We start from the raw sequence: 22,142 nt of genomic DNA, 5'->3' as shown, positions 1-22,142 counted from the left end.
CCTGCCATAGCAGAAACCGGGCAACCACTCCAGTCTAGTATTCCCCCAGAGGATGGGTTGCTTGAGGAGCGTTACATCCTCAAAAGTAAGGGCTGCTCAGATAGGGTCATAGATACACTCCTTCTAAACAGGAAGCTAGTAACACAGAAAATTTATTTCAAAGTTTGGAAAAAATGTTGTGCCTGGCAGAAACAGGAAAATATGGTATCTGCCTCTATTCCCATAATCTTGGACTTCTTGCAAGATGGGGAAGATAAGGGTGTGGCAGTGAACACCCTTAGGGTACAGATTGCGGCTCTCTCAGTCTTCCTGGATACAAGACTTGCAAAAGAGCCTTTGGTTAAAATATTTCTGTTAGCTAGGGATAGAGCTACCCCTGAGACTAGAGATAGGTTCCCTCCTTGGGACCTAGCCAGGGTTCTAGAGGGGTTATCTAGAAGCCCTTTTGAACCATTAGAAGAAGAGGTCCCTCTTAAGGTTTTGTCTCTTAAGCTAGCTTTCCTCTTGGCTATCACTACAGCTAGGAGAGTAGGAGACCTACAGAGTCTGTCAATAAAAGAACCTTTTATGTTATTTTTCCAGATAGGATTATCCTGAAACTGGATCATTTATATCTGCCTAAGGTAGCCTCTTACTTCCACAGGAAGCAGAAGATTGTACTACCATCCTTTTGTGATAATCCTAGGAATGAAAAGGAAATTAAATTTAATTATTTAGAGGTGAGGAGATGTCTCCTCACTTATTTAGAAAGGACCAAGGAGTTTAGGAGGTCTAATCCCCTTTTGGTCCTCTGCTCTGGACCAAGGAAAGGAATGTAGGCATCAAAGCCTTCGGTTTCCAGGTGGATTAAGCAAGCCATTATGAGGTTGCAGGTGTTCCACTTCCAGCAAAACTGAAGGCACACTCTACAAGGGCACTGGCTACATCCTGGGCTGAAAAAGCGGGAGCTTCCTGGGAACAGATTCGCAGTGCAGCTACCTGGTCCAGCAGTGACACTTTTGTGAAACATTACCGTGTGGAAGTGCTGTCTCAGCAAGACTTAGCCTTTGGCAGGAAAGTACTGCAGGCAGTGGTCCCATCCTAAGGTAGGCCAGTAGGGTTACTTTATTATCCTCTCATATGTGGGCCATCCTGGAAGGTGTGGAGAGAATACTTACCGTTAGTGTACTGGTTACAGTGTTTCTTCCAATTCTTCCAGGACGGCTGGCCTACTTCACGCCCTGTTAAAAGGGTGACAGCAACTGGTGAGTGCCTAAGGGCTTAAAAATCCCTTGTGTATTGGTTGTGGAAGCATCTTTACTACAACTGAGGGACAAGGGGATGGGTGGGGCCTTTTAACAGCTGTTAATGGACTGGGTTTCCTGTTGGGGAGGAGCCACATCTCTCATATGTGGGCCATCCTGCAAGGATTGGAAAAAACACCATTATCAGTACACAAATGGTAGGTATTTTCACCTTTTTATGAATGCAGGAGCTTCCTCAAGCGTTTTAGCAAGAGTACTGTTGTTGCTAACAGCAAGTCAGAGCTCTTGGTGTTCAATCTTGAATTATACCGCCATCATTTATTTTTTTTCATGATCTCGAGGTGGTCTCTGTTATAACCTTGTATTTAGTTAGGTAATTTTGGTTCTGTACTGTATTACCAGGTAGATGTAAGGGCTTGGACCCCTCTATAATGCCTGGACTTGGTTGGCTGGTGACGGCTCATTGACAGCCTTGAGGACTTTTCTACCTATGCGGGTATTCAGATAGGGTTTTTGTTTTGTTTCTCTGTTATGTTTATATTTTTAATTTTTGTACTAATTCTCTAAAAAAAATCTTATGGAAAAAAATAGCCTTTACAATCAATTTAAAGTTTACAAATCAAGCACTGAACTAGGAGAGCAGAACTCCAATGTAAACATACAGCCAGGGCATCTATGCTGTAAGAATCCTGAAACGATACTTTAGAGAGAGAATAACTTTGCATCAGAAGCAGCAGATCTCAGGGAATGCTTGCCTTAAAACTCTTTTTCTGCTTATTAAGGATATAAATATTTAGTCTCGGTTCACACTGCAGCCGCACGACTTTCGGGGCGACCTGTGAAGTCGCGTGCACCGCGACTTCGGCACGACTTGCACGGACTTCATAAAATGAATGTCTATGCAAGTCGCTCCAGGTCGCCCCGAAATAGTACAGGACCCTTTTTCTAAGTCGGAGCGACTTGTGTCGCTCCTATTAGAACGGCTCCTGTACCACACAATGGGAGCGTGACGGACCGCGACTTGTCAGGCTGACAAGTCGCAATCCAAGTCGGACTAGTGTGAATGGAGTCTTAAAGAGATTGAAAAGTCTAAAATCGTATTTTTTTTTAAATAACCAAACATTTTATACTTACCTGCAGCCCCCATCCATCTCTTCTCAGCTCCCTGGCGGCACTGCTGGCTTCTCTTTTTTGTGTGTCACAATAGGAAACCACTTGCTATGGTGGCACACCTGTGTGCTTGATCCTGAGCCGTGCTGCCTGTGCCCATTGGCACAGACAGCAAAGCTCAGCCATGCCCCCACCTGCTCCCTCATCACAGGAGTTAACTGACAGCAGCAGGAACCAATGGCTCCCGTTGCTCTCAGCTGAGCCTGTGAGAGCGGGGAGAAGTGGAGAGAGCTGCTGCAGACAGGCAATGCGCTGGATCGAGTGAGGGCTCAGGTAAGTTTATGGGGGGGGGTGAGGGGTTGATACTTTAACCTAAACATATTTTACCTTAATGCAAGGAATGTTTAGGCTTTACAAACACTTTAATGTCCATTGTCTGAACACAGATGCACTCAAAACAACCTTTCTATTGTCTATAATGTGCAGAGAGAGTTTTTCCTGCCTGCCTTTTCCCTGTGGTGATAGTATTGGTCATTCATTTCATGATTTTTGAACAATAATTTTTTTTCCCCATGAGAGTCGTCTTTGATCTGACTTTCAGTTCTTTGATTTGAATAGAAGTCTCATGCTCTGAGGATCTTGAAGGGGTCCCCATGCCAAAATTTAAAAAAAACGGCGTGGGGTCTCCCCCATCCAAGTCCCATACCAGGTCATTTAAATCTGGTATGGATCTTGAAAGGGAACTGCATGCCAAAATGAAAATAAATAAATGGGTGAGGACCCCCTCAAGACCATACCAGACCCTTTGGTCTGGTATGGATTTTGAGGGAAACCCCCACGCCAAAACCCCCCCCAAAAAACAGCAGAGCCCCCCCCCCCAAAGCACCCACCTCCCCATGTTGAGGGCGTGTGACCTGGTATGGTCCAGTAGGGAGGGCACTCGCTTGTCCCCTCCTCTTTCCTGACCTGCCGGGCTGCATGCTCGGATAAGGGTCTGGAAAGGATTTTGGGGGCGATCCAACACCATTTTTTTTTTGGCGTGGGGGTCCCCTTCAAGATCCTCAGAGCACAAATAGCACCACAAGTCGGATCATCATGATCTGACTTGGATGCGACTTCCATTCAAATCAATGGGCTCTCATAGGGAACCATTGAATTTGACATTGCAAAAAAATAAAAAACCACGCTTGATGAGGCTTAACATTAAGCTGCGTTTAGCAGCCTTTAGCAGCGTCAGATGTTTTTCCAACTGTAATTCCGGTCCTCAGAACATGCTGGCCCAGGGTTTTTTTTTTTTGCAGCTTGAAATCGCCTATGCCACTTACAGCTCCTAAAAGCCTGTGTGTGCGTGAGGCCAAAGAATAACATGAAGAGGTGTTTTCAAGCTGCAAAAAAAAAAAAAAAAAGTCTGACGTTAAAAGCAGCTGTAAAAATGAAAAATATACATATACAAAACTCACCCAAGCTCTACTGGCATATGAATGGTGTTAAGATAGAGTACCGGTGCTCAGGCTAAAAAGTCCACTGCAGATAAATCCAATAAAAAGCCGGCAACTCAGTGCTTCTTCTTAAAACAGGCTTTTATTAATCATAAAATCAAAACAATTGCACTAGGACAAAAACATATGGTAGTGAATAAAAGTCCAAATAAACGGATTATGAGCTGCTGACACAATGTCCTATTGGTGAGGGTTGGTCATACACAATCAAGTAAATAGCAGCGCTCAGAGAGTGTAAATTCCAAATAGTCCCCCAGTGACATAAAGTAAATGCTGTGAGGGTAAAACAGCAGTATATCCACCACCAGGAGAGCAAAAATGTGCAGCCTCTTACCAGACGACCCATGTTATACAGCAATCAAGTATATCTCGTGTCAATCGCTTGGACATTTGGATTCAGTCAGGCAGGGCATACATCGATCGTTTGGGCGTTATGATCCAATTATATGATCCAATTATATAATCCATATGGACAAATACTCCACGGTGTAAATATAAGTAAACAATAGAGCAATCATTGCGCAGATATCTTTTAAAATTTTATTAAACCAACAAAAAGCCTGCACACAAGGTACTCACATTGTTTCCAAAGCAACAGATGTAAAAATGATAAAGAAGTGGTGTAAGTTTGTTTCAATCCAAAAATATAGCCGACCTCCAGTAGCATGCAATGCCAGTGTCATGTGGTTAAGCTCCTCCCAACATGTTTCGTCATAACTGACATCAGGGGGCGACTGTTGCTTTGGAAACAATGTAATGTCAGTTATGACGAAACATGTTCTCTGCAGGCTTTTTGTTGGTTTAATAAAATTTTAAAAGATCTCTGCACAATGATTGCACAATGATTGCTCTATTGTTTCCTTATATTCACACCGTGGAGTATTTGTCCATATGGATTATATAATTGGATCTTAAAGCGGAGTTCCGGGCAGAGAAACGATTTTTTTCTGAACATACCCCCGGGACAGTCAGGGCTAGCACATTCCACAATGGCTAGCCTCTGATCTGTCCCGGTTCGCACTTACCTGTAAGAAGAAATACTTACTTAGAAATGTTCTTCCACAGCGTTTCCATCTCGGTTGTGGGCAGCTGAAGCCGGCGCGGTCCTCTTCTCTGTCTTCTTCCGCGTCTTCGTGTCCCAGAATGCGGCGCATTGATTCCTGGGAGCTATGACGTTTAGCTCCCAGGAATCATCGCGAGGCAGGAAGTGACGGGGTGAGCCTCGGCGCTGGAGGAGGAAGCTGTCATAGGTGAGTATTTACGATCTTCAATAAAAAGGTGAGTAAACAAAAAAAAAAAAATAACTATCCAATTCCTTTTCAGGTGAGGCATACCTAGCGGAGGGGCACAAAAAAAAAAAATCTTTTTTGTGCCCGGAACTCCGCTTTAACGCCCAAGCGATCGATGTATGCCCTGCCTGACTGAATCCAAATGTCCAAGCGATTGATATGAGATATACTTGATTGCTGTCTAACCTGGGTCATCTGGTAAGAGGCTTTTATTAATGCACAACAGCAACAACAATGTCCATTGATGCTAACACGTTATGCTATGAGGAAGGCTGTGGCTGAAACGCGTTAGCATCAATGGACATTGTTGTTGCTGTTGTGCATTAATAAAAGCCTGTTTTAAGAAGAAGCACTGAGTTGCCGGCTTTTTGTTGGATTTGTTGGATTTATCAGCTGTAAAATCGCCCTGTGTGCATGAGGCTTAAATAGTTTTGTTTATCAGAAACAGTCTTCAGGTATTGTGTTATTTCCTCTAAAAGACAGACAAAAGGAAGACATTATTCACTTACCATCTTGAAGTATATGACAAATCCAAATACTGCAAATAAGAGGAAGAGAGCAGCAGCTATACTGATAACAATGTACAAATGTACTTGGCTGTTTGATGTTTGGTTTACATCGGGTTCTTCCGTTTCATTTTCCTTCGTTGTGACTTCTTGTTTTCCTGTGGAAAAATTATAGTATTCACAACTGATGTCACATTTTGCACTTTAATATAAATATTCTTCTTCATAAACAATACTGTTCCCTAGAAAATAAATTTTTTACAGTTAGATTTAAAGGTCTGATATAGGAATGCAGTGCAAAAGGGAGTTTACCAAAGGATGGCATATTTGCTCTGGGAACTGTAAGGCTAGAGTAAGTCTAGAGCAGTGATTCTTAACCAGGGGTTCGGTGGGTCAGTCTCGAGGGTTCGGCACACCCTCCGCTAGTACCACTTCGCTGTCAGGGACTATTTCTCCAGTTTCAGGCATGTCCTTCCGCTCCCGCTCTGCTCACACTCACAGCTCTCTCTGCCCCTGGCTCACTCTCACTGCTGGCTGTGCAGCTCGGCTCCTGGCCGAATCCGATCCAGCCGGAGCCGGCATCGCCCACTGTGGAGTGGTGGTGGGGCGATGGGGTTTGGAGACAGGCCAGACGTGCGGTGCGGAGAGCGACTGTCTGGGGGAGGGACTAACCCATGCAGCGGCCGCCCAGCGCATCGCGGGAGAGAACCACCAGGCCAGGCAGCCGCAGCCGGCAGGTGAGAGGCCAGAGAGCCAGTGGTGACAGTGGTGCTGCAGCCTGCAGGAGGAAAACCTAGCCTGTGATCGGGAGTCGGGACACAGGTGAAAAAAAAGGTAGGACTAGAGTAGTACTGGCTGTACTAGTCTAGTGACTGACTGTGTGACTGACTGTGTGAGAACACTGAGAAGACTATGTAAAGGGGATCTATTTTATGGGGAACCCCATATAGATCCCCCTTACAGTAGGCCAGGGTGAGATGAGGTCCCCCATATAGATCCCCCCCTACAGCAGGCCAGGGTGAGGTTAGGTCACTCTGGGGTCCCCCATATAGATCCCCCCTTACAGCGGGCCAGGGTGAGGTTAGGTCACTCTGGGGTCCCCCATATAGATCCCCCCCCTACAGCAGGCCAGGGTCCGGACCTCACCTCACCCTGTCCTGCTGTAAGGGGGGAGATCTATATGGGGGACGGGACCTCACCTCACCCTGGCCTGCTGTAAGGGGGATCTATATGGGGGACCTGGGATCCATATGGGGGACCTCACCCTGGCCTGCTGTAAGGGGGAATCTATATGGGGAACCAGGTCCCCCATATAGATCCCCCCTTACAGCAGGCCAGGGTGAGGTCCCCCATATGGATCCCAGGTCCCCCATATAGATCTCCCCCCTTACAGCAGGCCAGGGTGAGGTGAGGTCCCCTCCCCCATATAGATCTCCCCCCTTACAGCAGGCCAGGGTGAGGTGAGGTCCCGTCCCCCATATAGATCCCCCCTTACAGCAGTCCAGGGTTAGGTGACATGAGACATGATAATGACATAAGAGTGGCACTTGCCAAGATAAAGCCGCACATTTCTGAACTGGTCTCTGAAAGACAACAGCAGAAGTCACACTAATTTGCAGTAAATATTCGTTATGTTTTTGTGTGAAAATCATGTTTTATTGGTTTTGTTCTTTGTTCTTAATGGTTTTGTTGATTTTGTGCACCTATGTATAAATATATACCTAAAATAATATATACTAAGAGCCGGTTCACACTTCTGCATGTGCCGGGTTCGCATGTCATGTCGGAGCGCACTGCTCCGACATGACATGCGATCAGCTGTGCGGTGCGAGTTTAGCCATACAGTTTGTATGGCTAAATTCGCATCGCACCCACAGCAAAGACGCACAGGAGGCATTTTTGCTGCCGCATCAGGATCGGATCGCACAGCGGTTCACACTTGTGCGATCCGATCCTGTGCGAACTGCACGATCGCACTGCGATATGCGATCAAACTGGGGGTGTCGTTAAGATTACATTGACACCCCCAGCGGATCGCATATGGCAGTGTGAACTGCCGGGGGTGCGTGTGCGATGCGGGAACAGGCTGCGAATTCGCAGCCTTCCCGCATCGCAATAGTGTGAACCGAGCCTTATGTTTTGAATTTGAAAAAAATCATATTTTATTTTTTTAACGCCCAAGCGATCGATGTATGCCCTGCCTGACTGAATCCAAATGTCCAAGCGATTGATATGAGATATACTTGATTGCTGTCTAACCTGGGTCATCTGGTAAGAGGCTTTTATTAATGCACAACAGCAACAACAATGTCCATTGATGCTAACACGTTATGCTATGAGGAAGGCTGTGGCTGAAACGCGTTAGCATCAATGGACATTGTTGTTGCTGTTGTGCATTAATAAAAGCCTGTTTTAAGAAGAAGCACTGAGTTGCCGGCTTTTTGTTGGATTTGTTGGATTTATCAGCTGTAAAATCGCCCTGTGTGCATGAGGCTTAAATAGTTTTGTTTATCAGAAACAGTCTTCAGGTATTGTGTTATTTCCTCTAAAAGACAGACAAAAGGAAGACATTATTCACTTACCATCTTGAAGTATATGACAAATCCAAATACTGCAAATAAGAGGAAGAGAGCAGCAGCTATACTGATAACAATGTACAAATGTACTTGGCTGTTTGATGTTTGGTTTACATCGGGTTCTTCCGTTTCATTTTCCTTCGTTGTGACTTCTTGTTTTCCTGTGGAAAAATTATAGTATTCACAACTGATGTCACATTTTGCACTTTAATATAAATATTCTTCTTCATAAACAATACTGTTCCCTAGAAAATAATTTTTTTACAGTTAGATTTAAAGGTCTGATATAGGAATGCAGTGCAAAAGGGAGTTTACCAAAGGATGGCATATTTGCTCTGGGAACTGTAAGGCTAGAGTAAGTCTAGAGCAGTGATTCTTAACCAGGGGTTCGGTGGGTCAGTCTCGAGGGTTCGGCACACCCTCCGCTAGTACCACTTCGCTGTCAGGGACTATTTCTCCAGTTTCGGGCATGTCCTTCCGCTCCCGCTCTGCTCACACTCACAGCTCTCTCTGCCCCTGGCTCACTCTCACTGCTGGCTGTGCAGCTCGGCTCCTGGCCGAATCCGATCCAGCCGGAGCCGGCATCGCCCACTGTGGAGTGGTGGTGGGGCGATGGGGTTTGGAGACAGGCCAGACGTGCGGTGCGGAGAGCGACTGTCTGGGGGAGGGACTAACCCATGCAGCGGCCGCCCAGCGCATCGCGGGAGAGAACCACCAGGCCAGGCAGCCGCAGCCGGCAGGTGAGAGGCCAGAGAGCCAGTGGTGACAGTGGTGCTGCAGCCTGCAGGAGGAAAACCTAGCCTGTGATCGGGAGTCGGGACACAGGTGAAAAAAAAGGTAGGACTAGAGTAGTACTGGCTGGGTACCAGGTCCCCCATATAGATCCCCCCTTACAGCAGGCCAGGATGAGGTGAGGTCCCCTCCCCCATATAGATCTCCCCCCTTACAGCAGGCCAGGGTGAGGTGAGGTCCCGTCCCCCATATAGATCCCCCCTTACAGCAGTCCAGGGTTAGGTGACATGAGACATGATAATGACATAAGAGTGGCACTTGCCAAGATAAAGCCGCACATTTCTGAATTGGTCTCTGAAAGACAACAGCAGAAGTCACACTAATTTGCAGTAAATATTCGTTATGTTTTTGTGTGAAAATCATGTTTTATTGGTTTTGTTCTTTGTTCTTAATGGTTTTGTTGATTTTGTGCACCTATGTATAAATATATACCTAAAATAATATATACTTATGTTTTGAATTTGAAAAAAATCATATTTTATTTTTTCAATTAAGAAGGGTTCGGTGAAGGCGCATATGAAACTGGTGGGGTTCAGTACCTCCAACAAGGTTAAGAACCACTGGTCTAGAGTAAGAGAGGATATCAGCAGAGATCCCGTCATCACTTCAAACTTATTTATAGAGAAGAACTTCACTCTGTCTACCCCCACCCCCCCCCCCCAAAAAAAAAAGTCCCCATCTTGAAATAAAAAAATACTTACTAAACCATGGTATCCAAAGCATAAGTTCTCCCTTGTTGACTTGCTTGAAGCATAAGTTCTCCCTTTGTCCCTCTTATCTAGTGCTGCTATCTTTACTGGACCTCTGGAACATGCAGAGATCCCCCTGGCATACCTGACAGAGTCCCCCACAGCACATTGAGGCTTGCACAAGATCCCTTGCTCATACACAGACAGACTGCAGAGAACTGGTATGCATGTGCATTCATGACATTTTGCAAACAGCTCCTAGAATGGCTATTCCATCAATTCTCTGAGAGTTAAATAACAGCAAATAAAATGTGGTAAAATAACGCATGTGGTAAATCAGTTGTAAAAGTTAAATTCACTAACAATTTAGCGTTAAACAACGAATGCGTTACTTTTTTTCGATTGTTCGATAACTATCTAATTTTCTCATGCGGTAATTTATCACAGGTGTCTGTGGTTAAGGCCTCATGCACACTGGACATTTTTACAGCTGCTGTTTTTGGAGTCAGACTTTTTTTTTCTGCAGCCAGTATGTTATCCTATCTGTCCATGCACACATTGGCTGTTATCAGAAGTTTTTAGCAGGGGCGTTTTCTAACTGGAAAAAAAACAGAACTAGTGGGTTTTGAGAGGAGTTTTTCAGCTGTAAAAATGCTCCAGCTCTGATTAAAGCTTAAAACCGATGTAAAACGCCAAAAAATGTGGCTATTCAGCGTTTATCAATGTTTTTGAGCCATAAGCTTTAGAGGGAGTATAGTTTTGCTCAAAAAGCTAAAAAAAAAACGCTACGGCTGGAGAAAGCTACAAAACGCTAAAAAAACCCACTACTATAAAAAAGCTGAAAAACTCCTACAGCTACAGCTTTCTACTGACGTTTTGATGACATCCAGTGTGCATGAGGCCTAAAGCTGGATACACACTATACAATTCTCTTTAGATTGTTTTCCTTTAGATTTACCAAAACCATATAATATGTATGCAGTCAGGCAGGTCCTTGTACTACATAGTAAAGGTAAATCTAAAGGAAATCCAACAACAAAAGTTGTATAGTGTGTATCCAGTTTAAGGGTTGTTTAAGGTAATTTGTTTAGAACATTTTACGTTTTAACATGTTTGTTAATTTTCTTTTGCAAAAAACGAATGTAAATTTTTTTTACAGTAGTCTGTATTTGGAGGCATTGAAATGCGAACTACCTTTTCAATTGTATGTCTTCTGATGCTTGGTAACCATGTACAACTCTTGTTGCCTGAAAAAAGCTGTTATGCTGTGTTGTGCTACTTTACTAAATTCTTCATGCCATACATTCAGAAAAATTTGTAAATGTATGGCCTACTAGAGCTGTTGAAAGTGCTCTATACTAGATTGCTCTATGTTTTTGGCCCAATTCTGTGCTGCTGCCTATGTTTATATTGCGGAAACTAAAGAAAACTTCACTATATTTTTTATAATTTTTTTTTAAACATTTTTTTTTTTTTTTTTTATGTTCCTATCTCAGGAGAGCAGGTGGTGCTGTGCAGTGTTATGTGTACAGAGCGGAGAAGGCGGGAGAACTGTCAGCGGAGTCAGCGTGCGAGGAGAGTGCAGCATGGGAAGAGTGAGAGGAGACTATTCTGTTTGGATCCCCCCCCCCCCCACCTCCTTCAAGACTGTTGCGGCGGCTGGAAACAAGGGGACCTGAAGAGGCGGTGGGCGATCGGAAGAACGGCAGGACCGAGGGATCCAAAGGATAAGCTGACCAAAGGCTGATTGAGGGGGGCGGGTAAAGTGACAATATAGGGGTGGGAGCAGGGTAGGAGATTGACAGATGGACTGAGGGAGGAGGACTCACCGTTGCCTACAAGTGTCAGTGCCAGTGTCAAGTTACAGGGGCGGCTGTGCAGGAGCACAGAGACACAGATTAGGTAAGTAAAGACTGAGACTGTGACTAGATTTAGGTGTGCGTTTAATAAACAGAGAAAAGCCGTGATCCTCAGGATCACGACTGATCTCTGAGGAGTACCGGTTTAGGTAGCTGAGATGAAGAGCAGAGAACATGTTCTTCTCTTCTCATCACAGTACATGACCGTTCTGTCACAAACGGCCAGTTTAGAAAAGTGAGATCTGAAGAAGGGCTACACGATATTGAAAAAAAATCACATTGCGATATTTTTTTCCCCAACTATATATATTGCAATATTTTTTTGTGGCGGATCCTCTTCGTTGCGCATTTTTACTACAGCGTGCCCCCATTCAATGCAGAGTTACTACAGCATGCCCCCATTCAATACAGAGTTACTACAGCATGCCCCCATTCAATGTAGAGTTACTACAGCATGCCCCCTTTCAATGCAGAGTTACCACAGCATGCCCCCATTCAATGCAGAGTTACCACAGCATGCCCCTATTCAATGCAGTGACCAGCATGCCCCCCATCAATGCAGTAACCAGAATGCCCCCATCAATGCAGTGACCAGCATGCCCCCCATCAATGCAGTGACCTGCGTGCCCCCCATCAATGCAGTGACCAGCGTGCCCCCCCATCAATGCAGTGACCAGCGTGCCCCCCATCAATGCAGTGACCAGCGTGCTGTGTCCCCTTCAATGCAGAGAGTGAGTGAGTGCTCGAGTGTTGTAAAGTACCTGTGTGTGAGTTCCAGAGTGTTGTAAAGTACCTGAGTGTGAGAAATTAGTCAGGAAGATAGAAAACAGCTACACAGGACAAAGTTAAATTTCAAAATCCCCATTAGATTAGATTAGTAGGTACAATGCCCGGCGGGTGTGGAGATACGACTCGGTGTACATCTTGTGGCATGTATAAGTTCCTCAATCAGGTGATCAAAAGTGAATACAGCTGCACAAAATGTAAGCACATTGCTTCCCTGGAAGCTCAGGTCCTGAATATAGGGAAGCAACTGGCAACACTGAGAAGAATCTCCATACTGAAGGAGAGCTGGGAACGTACCCATCAGGTGCAGGCAGGGGCCTGCACAGAGGAGGGCGGCGATACAAGGGTGCAGGCATCAGAGCAGAGAAGTTGGGTGACAGTTAGGAAGGAAAGAAGGGAAAAAGGCAAGGAGGCCGATCCTGGGCTGGAGCATCCCAATAAATACACCGTGTTGCGTGATGTTGGGGAAACCAGTCAGGGACCAGCATTGCTGGAGCAGAGCCACACCCCTAGCTGCCAGGGGTAGAACTCCTGCAGTGAGGGTGGGAGCAAGGGAAAGGAAAGACAGGTTCTGGTGGTAGGGGACTCAATCATTAGAAGGACAGAGAGGGCAATCTGTCAAAAAGACTGTAAGTGACGAACTGTCTGTTGTTTACCGGGCGCTCGGGTTCGGCACATCACGGATCTGGTGGACAGCTTATTGGGTGGGGCTGGGGAAGACCCAGCTGTCATGGTGCACGTGGGTACCAATGACAAAGTCAGAGGGAGATGGAGAGTCCTTAAAAACAATTTCAGGGACTTAGGAGCTAAATTGATGAGTAGGACCTCCAAGGTAGAATTTTCAGAAATACTACCTGTACCTCAAGCCACACCAGAGAGGCAGCGGGAGATTAGGAAAGTAAACAAGTAGAACTGGGCCGACTTCTCAGTCGGCTACCGGCTCTTTAGTAGGGACGAATTGCACCTAAATGCCTAAATGGGGAGGGTGCAACCGTACTGGGTGAGAAGATGGCCAACAAGTTAGAGGGGCTTTTAAACTAGGTGATGGGGGGGGAGGGTACAGATGTAGAATTAGCCAGCGGGGAGCAAGGTTCAGTGGGCACAAATGGGGACATTAGCAGTAGGGTGTTCGGAGTTTCTAAGCCCAAGGTGGGTATGGGAAAAAAAAAAAATCGCAAGAGCAGCCTAAAAACAACATCGAACGAGGATATAGTATGCAACCGGACAAACTTACAAGGTTTGTATACCAAAGCTAGAAGCCTGGCAAACAAGATGGGAGAGCTAGAGCTGCTGATGTATGAGGAGGACTTTGATTTTGTGGGGATTTCAGAGACTTGGTTTGACAGCTCTCATGATTGGCTGGTGACCATTCAGGGGTATTCCCTTTATCGCAGAGACAGAGAAGGTAAAAAAGGGGGAGGGGTATGTCTATATATTAAGAACAGTGTAGAGGTAAAAAAGAGGGACGATATTAATAATGGAGCTAAGGAGGAGGTAGAATCCCTATGGGTAGAACTTCAAAGGGAAGGCACTATGGGGAAAGTAATATTGGGCGTATGCTATAGGCCCCCAAACCAGAGGGAGGAGGGTGAGGAGGACCTCCTTTCACAGATTGGAATGGCAGCAAGGATGGGAAATGTAATTATATTGGGGAACTTTAATTATCCAGATATAAATTGGGCAGAAGGAACCGCGCATTCATCCACGGATCTGAAGTTCCTATATGTTTTACAGGATAATTTCATGGGTCAGATGGTGAACGCACCGACAAGAAACAATGCGGTACTAGACCTACTGATTACCAACAACACAGACCTGCTCACGAATATAGAAATACGGTGCAACTTAGGAAACAGTGACCATAGGTCAATTAGGTAAGAGAAGGATCCACGCTTAGGATAAAACCAAGAATATTTGGAATTTGGCTGCAGCCTACCTCTTAACTGTTCACAAAAGTGTTCAGTAGAGATGTAGGGGTAACAAGGAGGTGAGTGGCACTGCCAAAAATAGGTATACAGGGACAGAGGAAAATATGTACCTATGTGTCCACAGTGTGAGAACTTATTCCCAGATATGTATACAAGTGATAATTAGGTACATAAAGTAAACATCAGGTGAAATATGATGGTTGATACATCAGAAAAATGACATAAATAAAAAAAAACAGAATTAATATACAAATAAGTGACCAATACAAAAAAGAGCTACACTTGTGGAAATAAAGTGCATATAAATAAGGTGACTGAGTGCCTCAGTGATCTAAATTATTCATTATATCAAAAATAGTTAATAAACCAAAGAAAGGTTCAAAATCAATTAAGGTGCAACTTGCAAAGTGCTGCAGTGACTATATGTGCGTATGCTCCCTACAGAGCAGACCCCACGAGGAAGAAGCAAGTGCAAGTGAATACTAAATCAGTACCCAAAGAAATATAACTGTGTTTTATAGAAATAACAATTAATGGTGAAAAAAATGCGATTCCAAATCGCATATGTGGCAGAAGAGGTGAGAAATTCAAAAAATACTAAAATTAGTGTCAATCACTTATACAGTGAGGTGTAATACTCCAAAGAATATTCTATAATAATAGTCCCAATCGCATGACAAAAGTGCTCTAGTGCAGATTTTTAATCGGTGCAGATTCACAACAGGGGTGACTTGTGTGACTCCAGTGCCTCTTCAAGTATGGCCGGTGTGGTGGGTCAAGGTGCTCCCCCCAACTCCCAGGACCGCACTTACCAGAAGGGGGAACCCCTACAGCGGTAGTAAGCCTATATTCCAAATTAGATGTGGTTTCTACATCCCTCAAAAGGTCCTCACTTGGTTCCTCTGGTTATGGCGTCAATGGAGATCCTATCACCCTTGGTTAGCTGGGAATACCACTGGGGGTCTTATGGTGAATGCTCTCAATGGCCAGGTATAGTCCGGGTATATACATGAGGAAAAAAACTCGTATAGTGTAGCACAGTTTAAAAAGTGCAAAGTTTATTAAGAAAATGTACTCATATATACATAGTATAAATCAGGCATTGCAAAACAGCATGAGCCGGGAGGTCCGCTGCGATCTAACTGTTCCGGAACACTATGCGTTCCACGCGGTCCGGAAGTGCATTCCAAGAGTAAAGGCAGAAGTGGCGTAGTGACGCTCTACGCGTTTCGTCATACAGACATCATCAAGACACGAGAGACATATAGTGGAAGAGAGTAAAAAAAAAAACCCCAAGAAATTCTTTAAGTATATAAATAGTAAGAAAGCAATACCAGAACACATCGGCCCCATAAAAGACGATGAAGGGATTCTGGCCACAGAGGACAGTGAGAAGGCGAAAGTGCTAAATAATGTCATCTCTTCAGTCTTCAAAAAAGAATTGGGGGGGGGGGGTACACTCCCAACACTCCCACTCTTCAAGACTCTGGTCCGGCCACATCTGGAGTATGCCGTCCAGTTCTGGGCACCGGTCCTCAGAAAGGATGTGCTGGAACTGGAGAGAGTCCAGAGAAGGGCAACAAAAATAATTAGGGGAATGGATGATCTAGGCTATGAGGAAAGACTACAAGCATTGAACTTATTCTCTCTGGAGAAGAGACGCTTGAGAGGTGATATGATATCAATGTACAAATACTGTACTGGTGACCCTAGCAAAAGGAACAAACTTTTCAGAGAAAGGGAATACAATAAGACACGTGGCCACTCACTAACACTAGAGGAAAAACGTTTTAACCTTAAAATACTGAGACAGGTCAAGACTCTGTCACGGTGAAAGTGGTCATTTAAAGGATGCAGAGTGTGCACATTGGCTCTGTGCAGGACTACAGAGCGTAGATGTGCAGTGGAGAAGACTGCTTTTGCAGTTTTCTCCAGGTTTTGGTATACCTGGATGGGGCTCTGTAGTTTGGAGATTTCATAGTGTTTTGGGAGGGACGGAATCTCCCACTCTGTGTTCATGTTTTGTAGATGACCAGCAGGGTGCGTGCTCAGGTGCACACAGCCCTTATAATGAGGGTCTAGGAAGACCTCAGGGCTCCCAGTTGGAGACTGCTTCATCCAACAGACAGGAGGTCTGTTTGTGGGGAGTCAGGAGGACTCCAATACTCTATGGGAGTCAGGGGCTGCAGGTGTGTCTGCAAGAGACAGGTGACGACTTTGTAGAGTTCATGGTCTGGGGACCAGTGAAAAGAGCAGAGGTACTGCTATTGGAAAGCTGAGTAAAAGTGGGAGAGCCAGGTGGGCTAGCATTTTCAGTTTGATATATATTGACTGGAGAAGAACCCCTGAGTGGGCAACTATGTTATAAACTTTCCTTATTGTTTTAATAAAAATGGGCTGCCATGCCCTTAAACCACAGTCCTGACTACAGTGAATCACTGAAAAACGCATCTGCCACTGAGCTAATGGTCCCCCATGTTATAATACGTAGGGGGTTCTTTACTGTCAGAGCAGTGGTATCAGTGGGGAGCATTGATAGTTTTAAAAAATTATTAGATGGGCACCTTAACCACCTCAATACTGGGCACTTTCACCCCCTTCCTTCCCAGACCAATTTTCAGCTTTCGGTGCTCTCACACTTTGAATGACAATTACTCAAGTCATGCTACACTGTACCCAAATCAAATTTTTATCATTTTGTTTACACAAATAGAGCTTTCTTTTGGTGGTATTTATTCACTACTGGGCTTTTAATTTTTTGCGATATAAGCAAAAAAATAACGAAAATTTTGAAAAAAAACAACAATATTTTCTAAATTTTGTTTTAAAAGAAATCCAATAAAATCAAAATTCGTCATAATTTTAGGCCAGGATGTATTCTGCTACATGTCTTTGGTAAAAAAAAATCCTGATAAGTGTATGATAATAGGTTTGCATGAAAGTTTTAGAGTCTACAAGCTAGGCTGCGTATCATCGAAAATTGATCAATTCTGATGTACTGACTAACTACCTCATTTCTTGAGGCCCTAAAATGTCAGGACAGTACAAAAACCCCCCAAATGACTCCTTTTTGTAAAGATGACAGTCCAAGGTATTTAGTAAGAGGCATAGTGAGTTTTTTGAAGTTGCAATATTTTTTTGCCCACAATAGTTGAATGAAGTTGTAATGAAGATTTTTTTTTTCCCCACAAAATTGTCATGTTAACAAGTTATTTCTTACACATGGCATAGATAAACTTGCAATTACACCCCAAAATATATTCTGCTACTCCACCTGAGTATGGCAATACCACATTTGTGAGACTTTTCCACAGCCTGGCCACATATAGAGGCCCAACATCCAAGTAGTACCATCAGGCGTTCTAAAGACATAAATTACACATTTCATTTCCTGAGTCCTGAGCATCTATCACATTTTTGAATGCCCTGGATAATTTTTTAGCCATGTGGACAGATGTGCGCTGATTCCTGGGACAGATGTGTGACAGATGTTAATCACTGGGATGTGGCAGATGTTCACTTTGAGAGATGTGGCCGATGATGTGCGCCAGATGATCACAGACAGATTTTGCAAATGATGTGCGACAGATGTGGCAGATGGTGTGCGCCAGATGATCACAGACAGATGTGCGCCAGATGTGGCAGATGATGTGCGCCAGATGATCACAGATAGATGTGCACCAGATGTGGCAGACGATGTGTGCCAGATGTGCGCCAGATTATCACGGACATATGTGGCAGTTGATGTGCACCAGATGTGGCAGATAATCTGCGCCAGATGATCACGGACATATGTGGCAGATGATATGTGCCAGATGATCACAGACATGTGGCAGTTGATGTGCGCCAGATGTGGCAGATAATCTGTGCCAGATGATCACGGACAGATGTGCGCCAGATGTGGCAGATGATGTGTGCCAGATGTGCACCAGATGATCACGGACACATGTGGCAGATGATGTACGCCAGATGATCACAGACATATGTGGCAGTTGATGCGCACCAGATGTGGCATATGTGCACCAGATGTGGCAGATGTGTGCCAGATGTGCGCCAGGTGATCACGGACATATGTGGCAGATGTGTGCCAGATGTGCGCCAGATGATCACAGACATATGTGGCAGTTGATGTGCACCAGATGTGGCAGATGTGTGCCAGATAATCTGCACCAGATGTGCGCCAGATGATCACGGACAGATGTGGCAGATGTGCGCCAGATGCAGCGCACCAAATGTGGCAGCTGATGTGTGCCAGATGATCACGGACAGATGGGGCAGATGTGCCCCAGATGATCATGGACAGATGGGGCAGATGTGTGCCAGATGATTTGCGCCAGATGATCACGAACAGATGTGGAAGATGTTCACTGGGACAGATTTTATTGGGACAGATGTGTGAAAGGGGTTTTATTGTGGGGGCACTGTGTTTGGGGAAACTTTTGGGGACACTATGGTTGGGGACACTGTTGGGGGCACTAGCACAGGGTGATCAGTGAGTAAAGAGCAGTAAAACAGCTCTATACTCACTGATTACCGCCTGCCAGCACCGATCCGCTCTCCTTCTCCTTACTGCGTGAGGAGAAGCAGAGTCGATCACCATGAAAATGTCTCTATTTACATCACATGACGGCTTTGATTGGACACAGCCGTCATGTGATCAGGAGGGCCAATCACAGAGCCCTCCTGTCGAGCGGTGTTGCTCTGTGTCTAGGGGACACAGGCACACCGGGATCGCGCAGCTGCACGTGCACGCGGCTGTGCGATCTCCATACTTCTGCAGGACGTTCCTGAACGTCCACTCAGAAGGAGGAAGCTCCCACTCGGCCGTATATGTACATTGGCCGGGTGGGAGGTGGTTAAAGACCACAACATACAGGGGTATACAGTGTACAGTTAACATCACACACACACCATAGGTTGAACTGGATGGACTGATGTCTTTTTTCAACCTCACTAACTATGTAACTATCTCAGTTTAACTTGTAATGGTGTATATACCCAAAAATATTACAGTGGCCACTTCAAGAGGTCACTTCTAACTGGAGAAATTTTCATGGTTGACATACTCCATAGTTTTACATATTTTACTTAAAATTATATATATATCTTTTTTTTTTTTAAAGTTCTTGATGTTAAATTTTAGCTGATGTTAGCCTTTAATTTGCACTGCATGTCATGCCTTTTTAAATAAAAAATAAAATAAGATACTTGATGTATAATGCCACATTTTGGTGTGTCCACTGCTGGTGGAATAGTATCAAGTTTCTGTGGGTGGAATTAGTCCCCTCTCTGAGGTTATTATTGCACCACTTTCTGTGGGTATTCAGTGGGTTGAATTAGGCTCTCGTGGGTGGAATGCCTCTTTGAGGGTTTGAGTAGGCCCCTCTTTCTGGAACTGCGCTGGTTACCGCCACCAAAAGGGTGGTGTCAAATATCGCACCTTTAGTTCCTGTTTCATTTGCAAATTGGACTCAACAAATTACCACACGATTTTTTGCGATATTTACCATCAAATTTTCTTTCTTCTTCAATGTTTACAGCAAAATCGTTTTTTTTTTATTTTTATGAATTAGACTGTATACCATATAATTTATGCAAATGAGCAACATGATATCCTTACCGCATGCGATAAAGCTTAGTAAATTGACCCCTATGTCACACATTACAGGAGGCAGTTTGTGAGATGTAGCACATGTGCGAACACGCCACAGAGAGACTGTGCCATCATTCTGGCCTAGCCTTTGACAAGTAAAAAGAAAATTAAAAATACACTTCTTTTTTGCTAATGTGTAAGAGGGAGGGGGAGGTGGCAGGAGAGACGACCTTGCAAAAAAGAGTAAGGCTTTGTTTCCACTATTGCGACTTTTCGTGCGACTTTGGAGACAAAGTCGCATGAAAAGTCACAGCTCATTGATTTCAATGGCACCCGTTGCCATCTATGCGACTTAAAGTTGCAGCGACTTTGAAAAGGTGCCTGCATTACTTTGATGCGACTTTGAGTCAGAGTGTGTCAAGTCAGATCAAAAAAGTTGCATCAAAGTCGCACTGCAAAGTTGCACTGTAAATCGCACAACTTTGGCATTGCACTAGTGGAAACGTAGCCTAAGGTTCAGTTTTAATAAAAATGTTCTTTTTAATAACTTAAGCACTGCAAGGTTTTACCCCGTTAATGACCACACCATTTTTTGCGATATGGCACTGCGTTAACTTACAATTGCACGGTTGTGCAACACTGTACCAAAAAAAAAAAAATTTTTTTCCCATAAATAGAGCTTTCTTTTGGTGGTATTTTGTCACCTCTGCGGTTTTTATTTTTTGAGCTATAAACAAATAAAAAGAAAAAATTCTGGAAAAAAAAAGTATATATATTATTTACTTTCTGCTATATAACATTCCCAATAAATAAAAATTTTCATCAATTTAGGCCAGTATGTATTCTGCTACATATTTTTAGTAAAAAACAAATCACAATAAGTGTGTATTGATTGGTTTACGCAAAAGTTATCACGTCTACAAACTAGGGGAAAGAGTTATGCCATTTTTATTTATTTATTTATTTTTTGTACTAGTAATGACGGCGATCAGAGATTTTTAGTGGGACTGCGACATTGCGGCGGACAGATCGGACATCTGACACTTTTGGGGGGACCAGTGACATTACTATAGTAATAGGTGCTAAAAATATGCACTGCTACTGTAATAATGACAATGACAGGGAACGCGTTAACACCAGGGACGATCAAATGGTTAAATGTGTGCCATAGGGATGCTTTCTTACTGTGTGGGGGATTTACTCACTGGATGAACACAGAGACCTGTTTTCCTAAATAGGAGGAACACAGGATCCCTGTGTTCATTACGGACGGAACAACAGTCTGCCATGTTTACAGTGGCAGACTGCCGTTCTGTCTCCATGGGGAGTGATGGCGGGTACCCGGCGGACATCGCGTCCGCTGGACCCACTGATTGGCTCCCCCTCTAGCCAATCGACATGTGCGCGCCCCCACTATTTGCTACACGAAACGACGTACAGGTATGTCGTTTCATGTAACAGAGCTGACCTGCATCAGTAAAACTACAGCGGCTGGATGGCAAGTGGTTAATAAAGCAGACAGATTACATATTTGTGTAATTTTGTTTTTTATGAGCTACTTTTTTTTTTTTAAATTAGCCTTAGAAAGTTAGTAGGCGTTGAGACTTCCGGGAGTATCAGATCCTACTAACTGACGCTCCCCACACGGCTTTGTCACTACTCCTTGCAAAGCCTCCTGTTGATACTGATAGTGCTGAGGTGAAGAGCATGAACTAACTGCACATAATTATATTAAATATACCATTAATATGCAGACCGACAACTACAGAGAATGTCTCTCCAGAGCTATCAGGACTGCATGATAACAAAAGTTCTTTACTGCTATATGAAAGCAGATTCTTCTCCCTGCCTTAGCGCTATCGGCAGGCAGGGGTGTCTGCGGAGAGCCCCATCCACTAACACAGACCTCAATTAGTTCCTTACGCTGACCATAAGCCAATAGACTTTCAAACGGGCGTTTGCACAAATATTTGTGCAAAAATTCTCATCAGTACATTCAATAACACAACAAAAGTATTTAAAAAAAACAAAACAAAAAAAAAACTGCTTTTAACATTTGATTTTAAAATTAAAGGACTTTCCTTAAAAAAAAACAAAAAAACAAAAAAAAACAACAACATTTCGCTGTTAAAGATTTGTTTATTCGTGAAAACATTTCCATGCTGTTACTTTGGATTTTCTGGTCACTACAGTTAAAAATGAACATCTATTTGACACCACTAACAATTTGAAAATCAATTTAACATTCTTAAAATGAAAATGTTGGCTCCA

At 44.1% G+C, this 22,142-nt stretch overlaps 1 protein-coding gene across 1 annotated transcript in view; it reads right to left on the bottom strand.

Annotated features, from left to right (window-relative positions):
* Positions 1-5,389: 5,389 nt before the first annotated feature.
* The window catches only part of LOC309567363 (uncharacterized protein), a gene marked incomplete at its 3' end in the record, with an annotated part of 48,289 nt that continues 31,536 nt past the window's right edge, over positions 5,390-22,142 (bottom strand). Inside the window, exons 3-4 of the mRNA XM_082272777.1 lie at positions 5,652-5,806; positions 5,390-5,548 (exon numbers count right to left, since the gene is read on the bottom strand). Coding sequence (XP_082128903.1) covers positions 5,390-5,548; positions 5,652-5,806 — 314 coding nt within the window. The remainder of the gene's footprint in view (positions 5,549-5,651; positions 5,807-22,142) is intronic.

Source organism: Pelophylax lessonae (genome assembly GCF_965119305.1).
Source record: "Pelophylax lessonae genome assembly, chromosome: 11".
Classification (NCBI taxonomy): Eukaryota; Metazoa; Chordata; class Amphibia; order Anura; family Ranidae; genus Pelophylax; species Pelophylax lessonae.
Note: the sequence above shows the minus strand (reverse complement) of the source record. Positions and strands in the feature narration are given on the sequence as shown.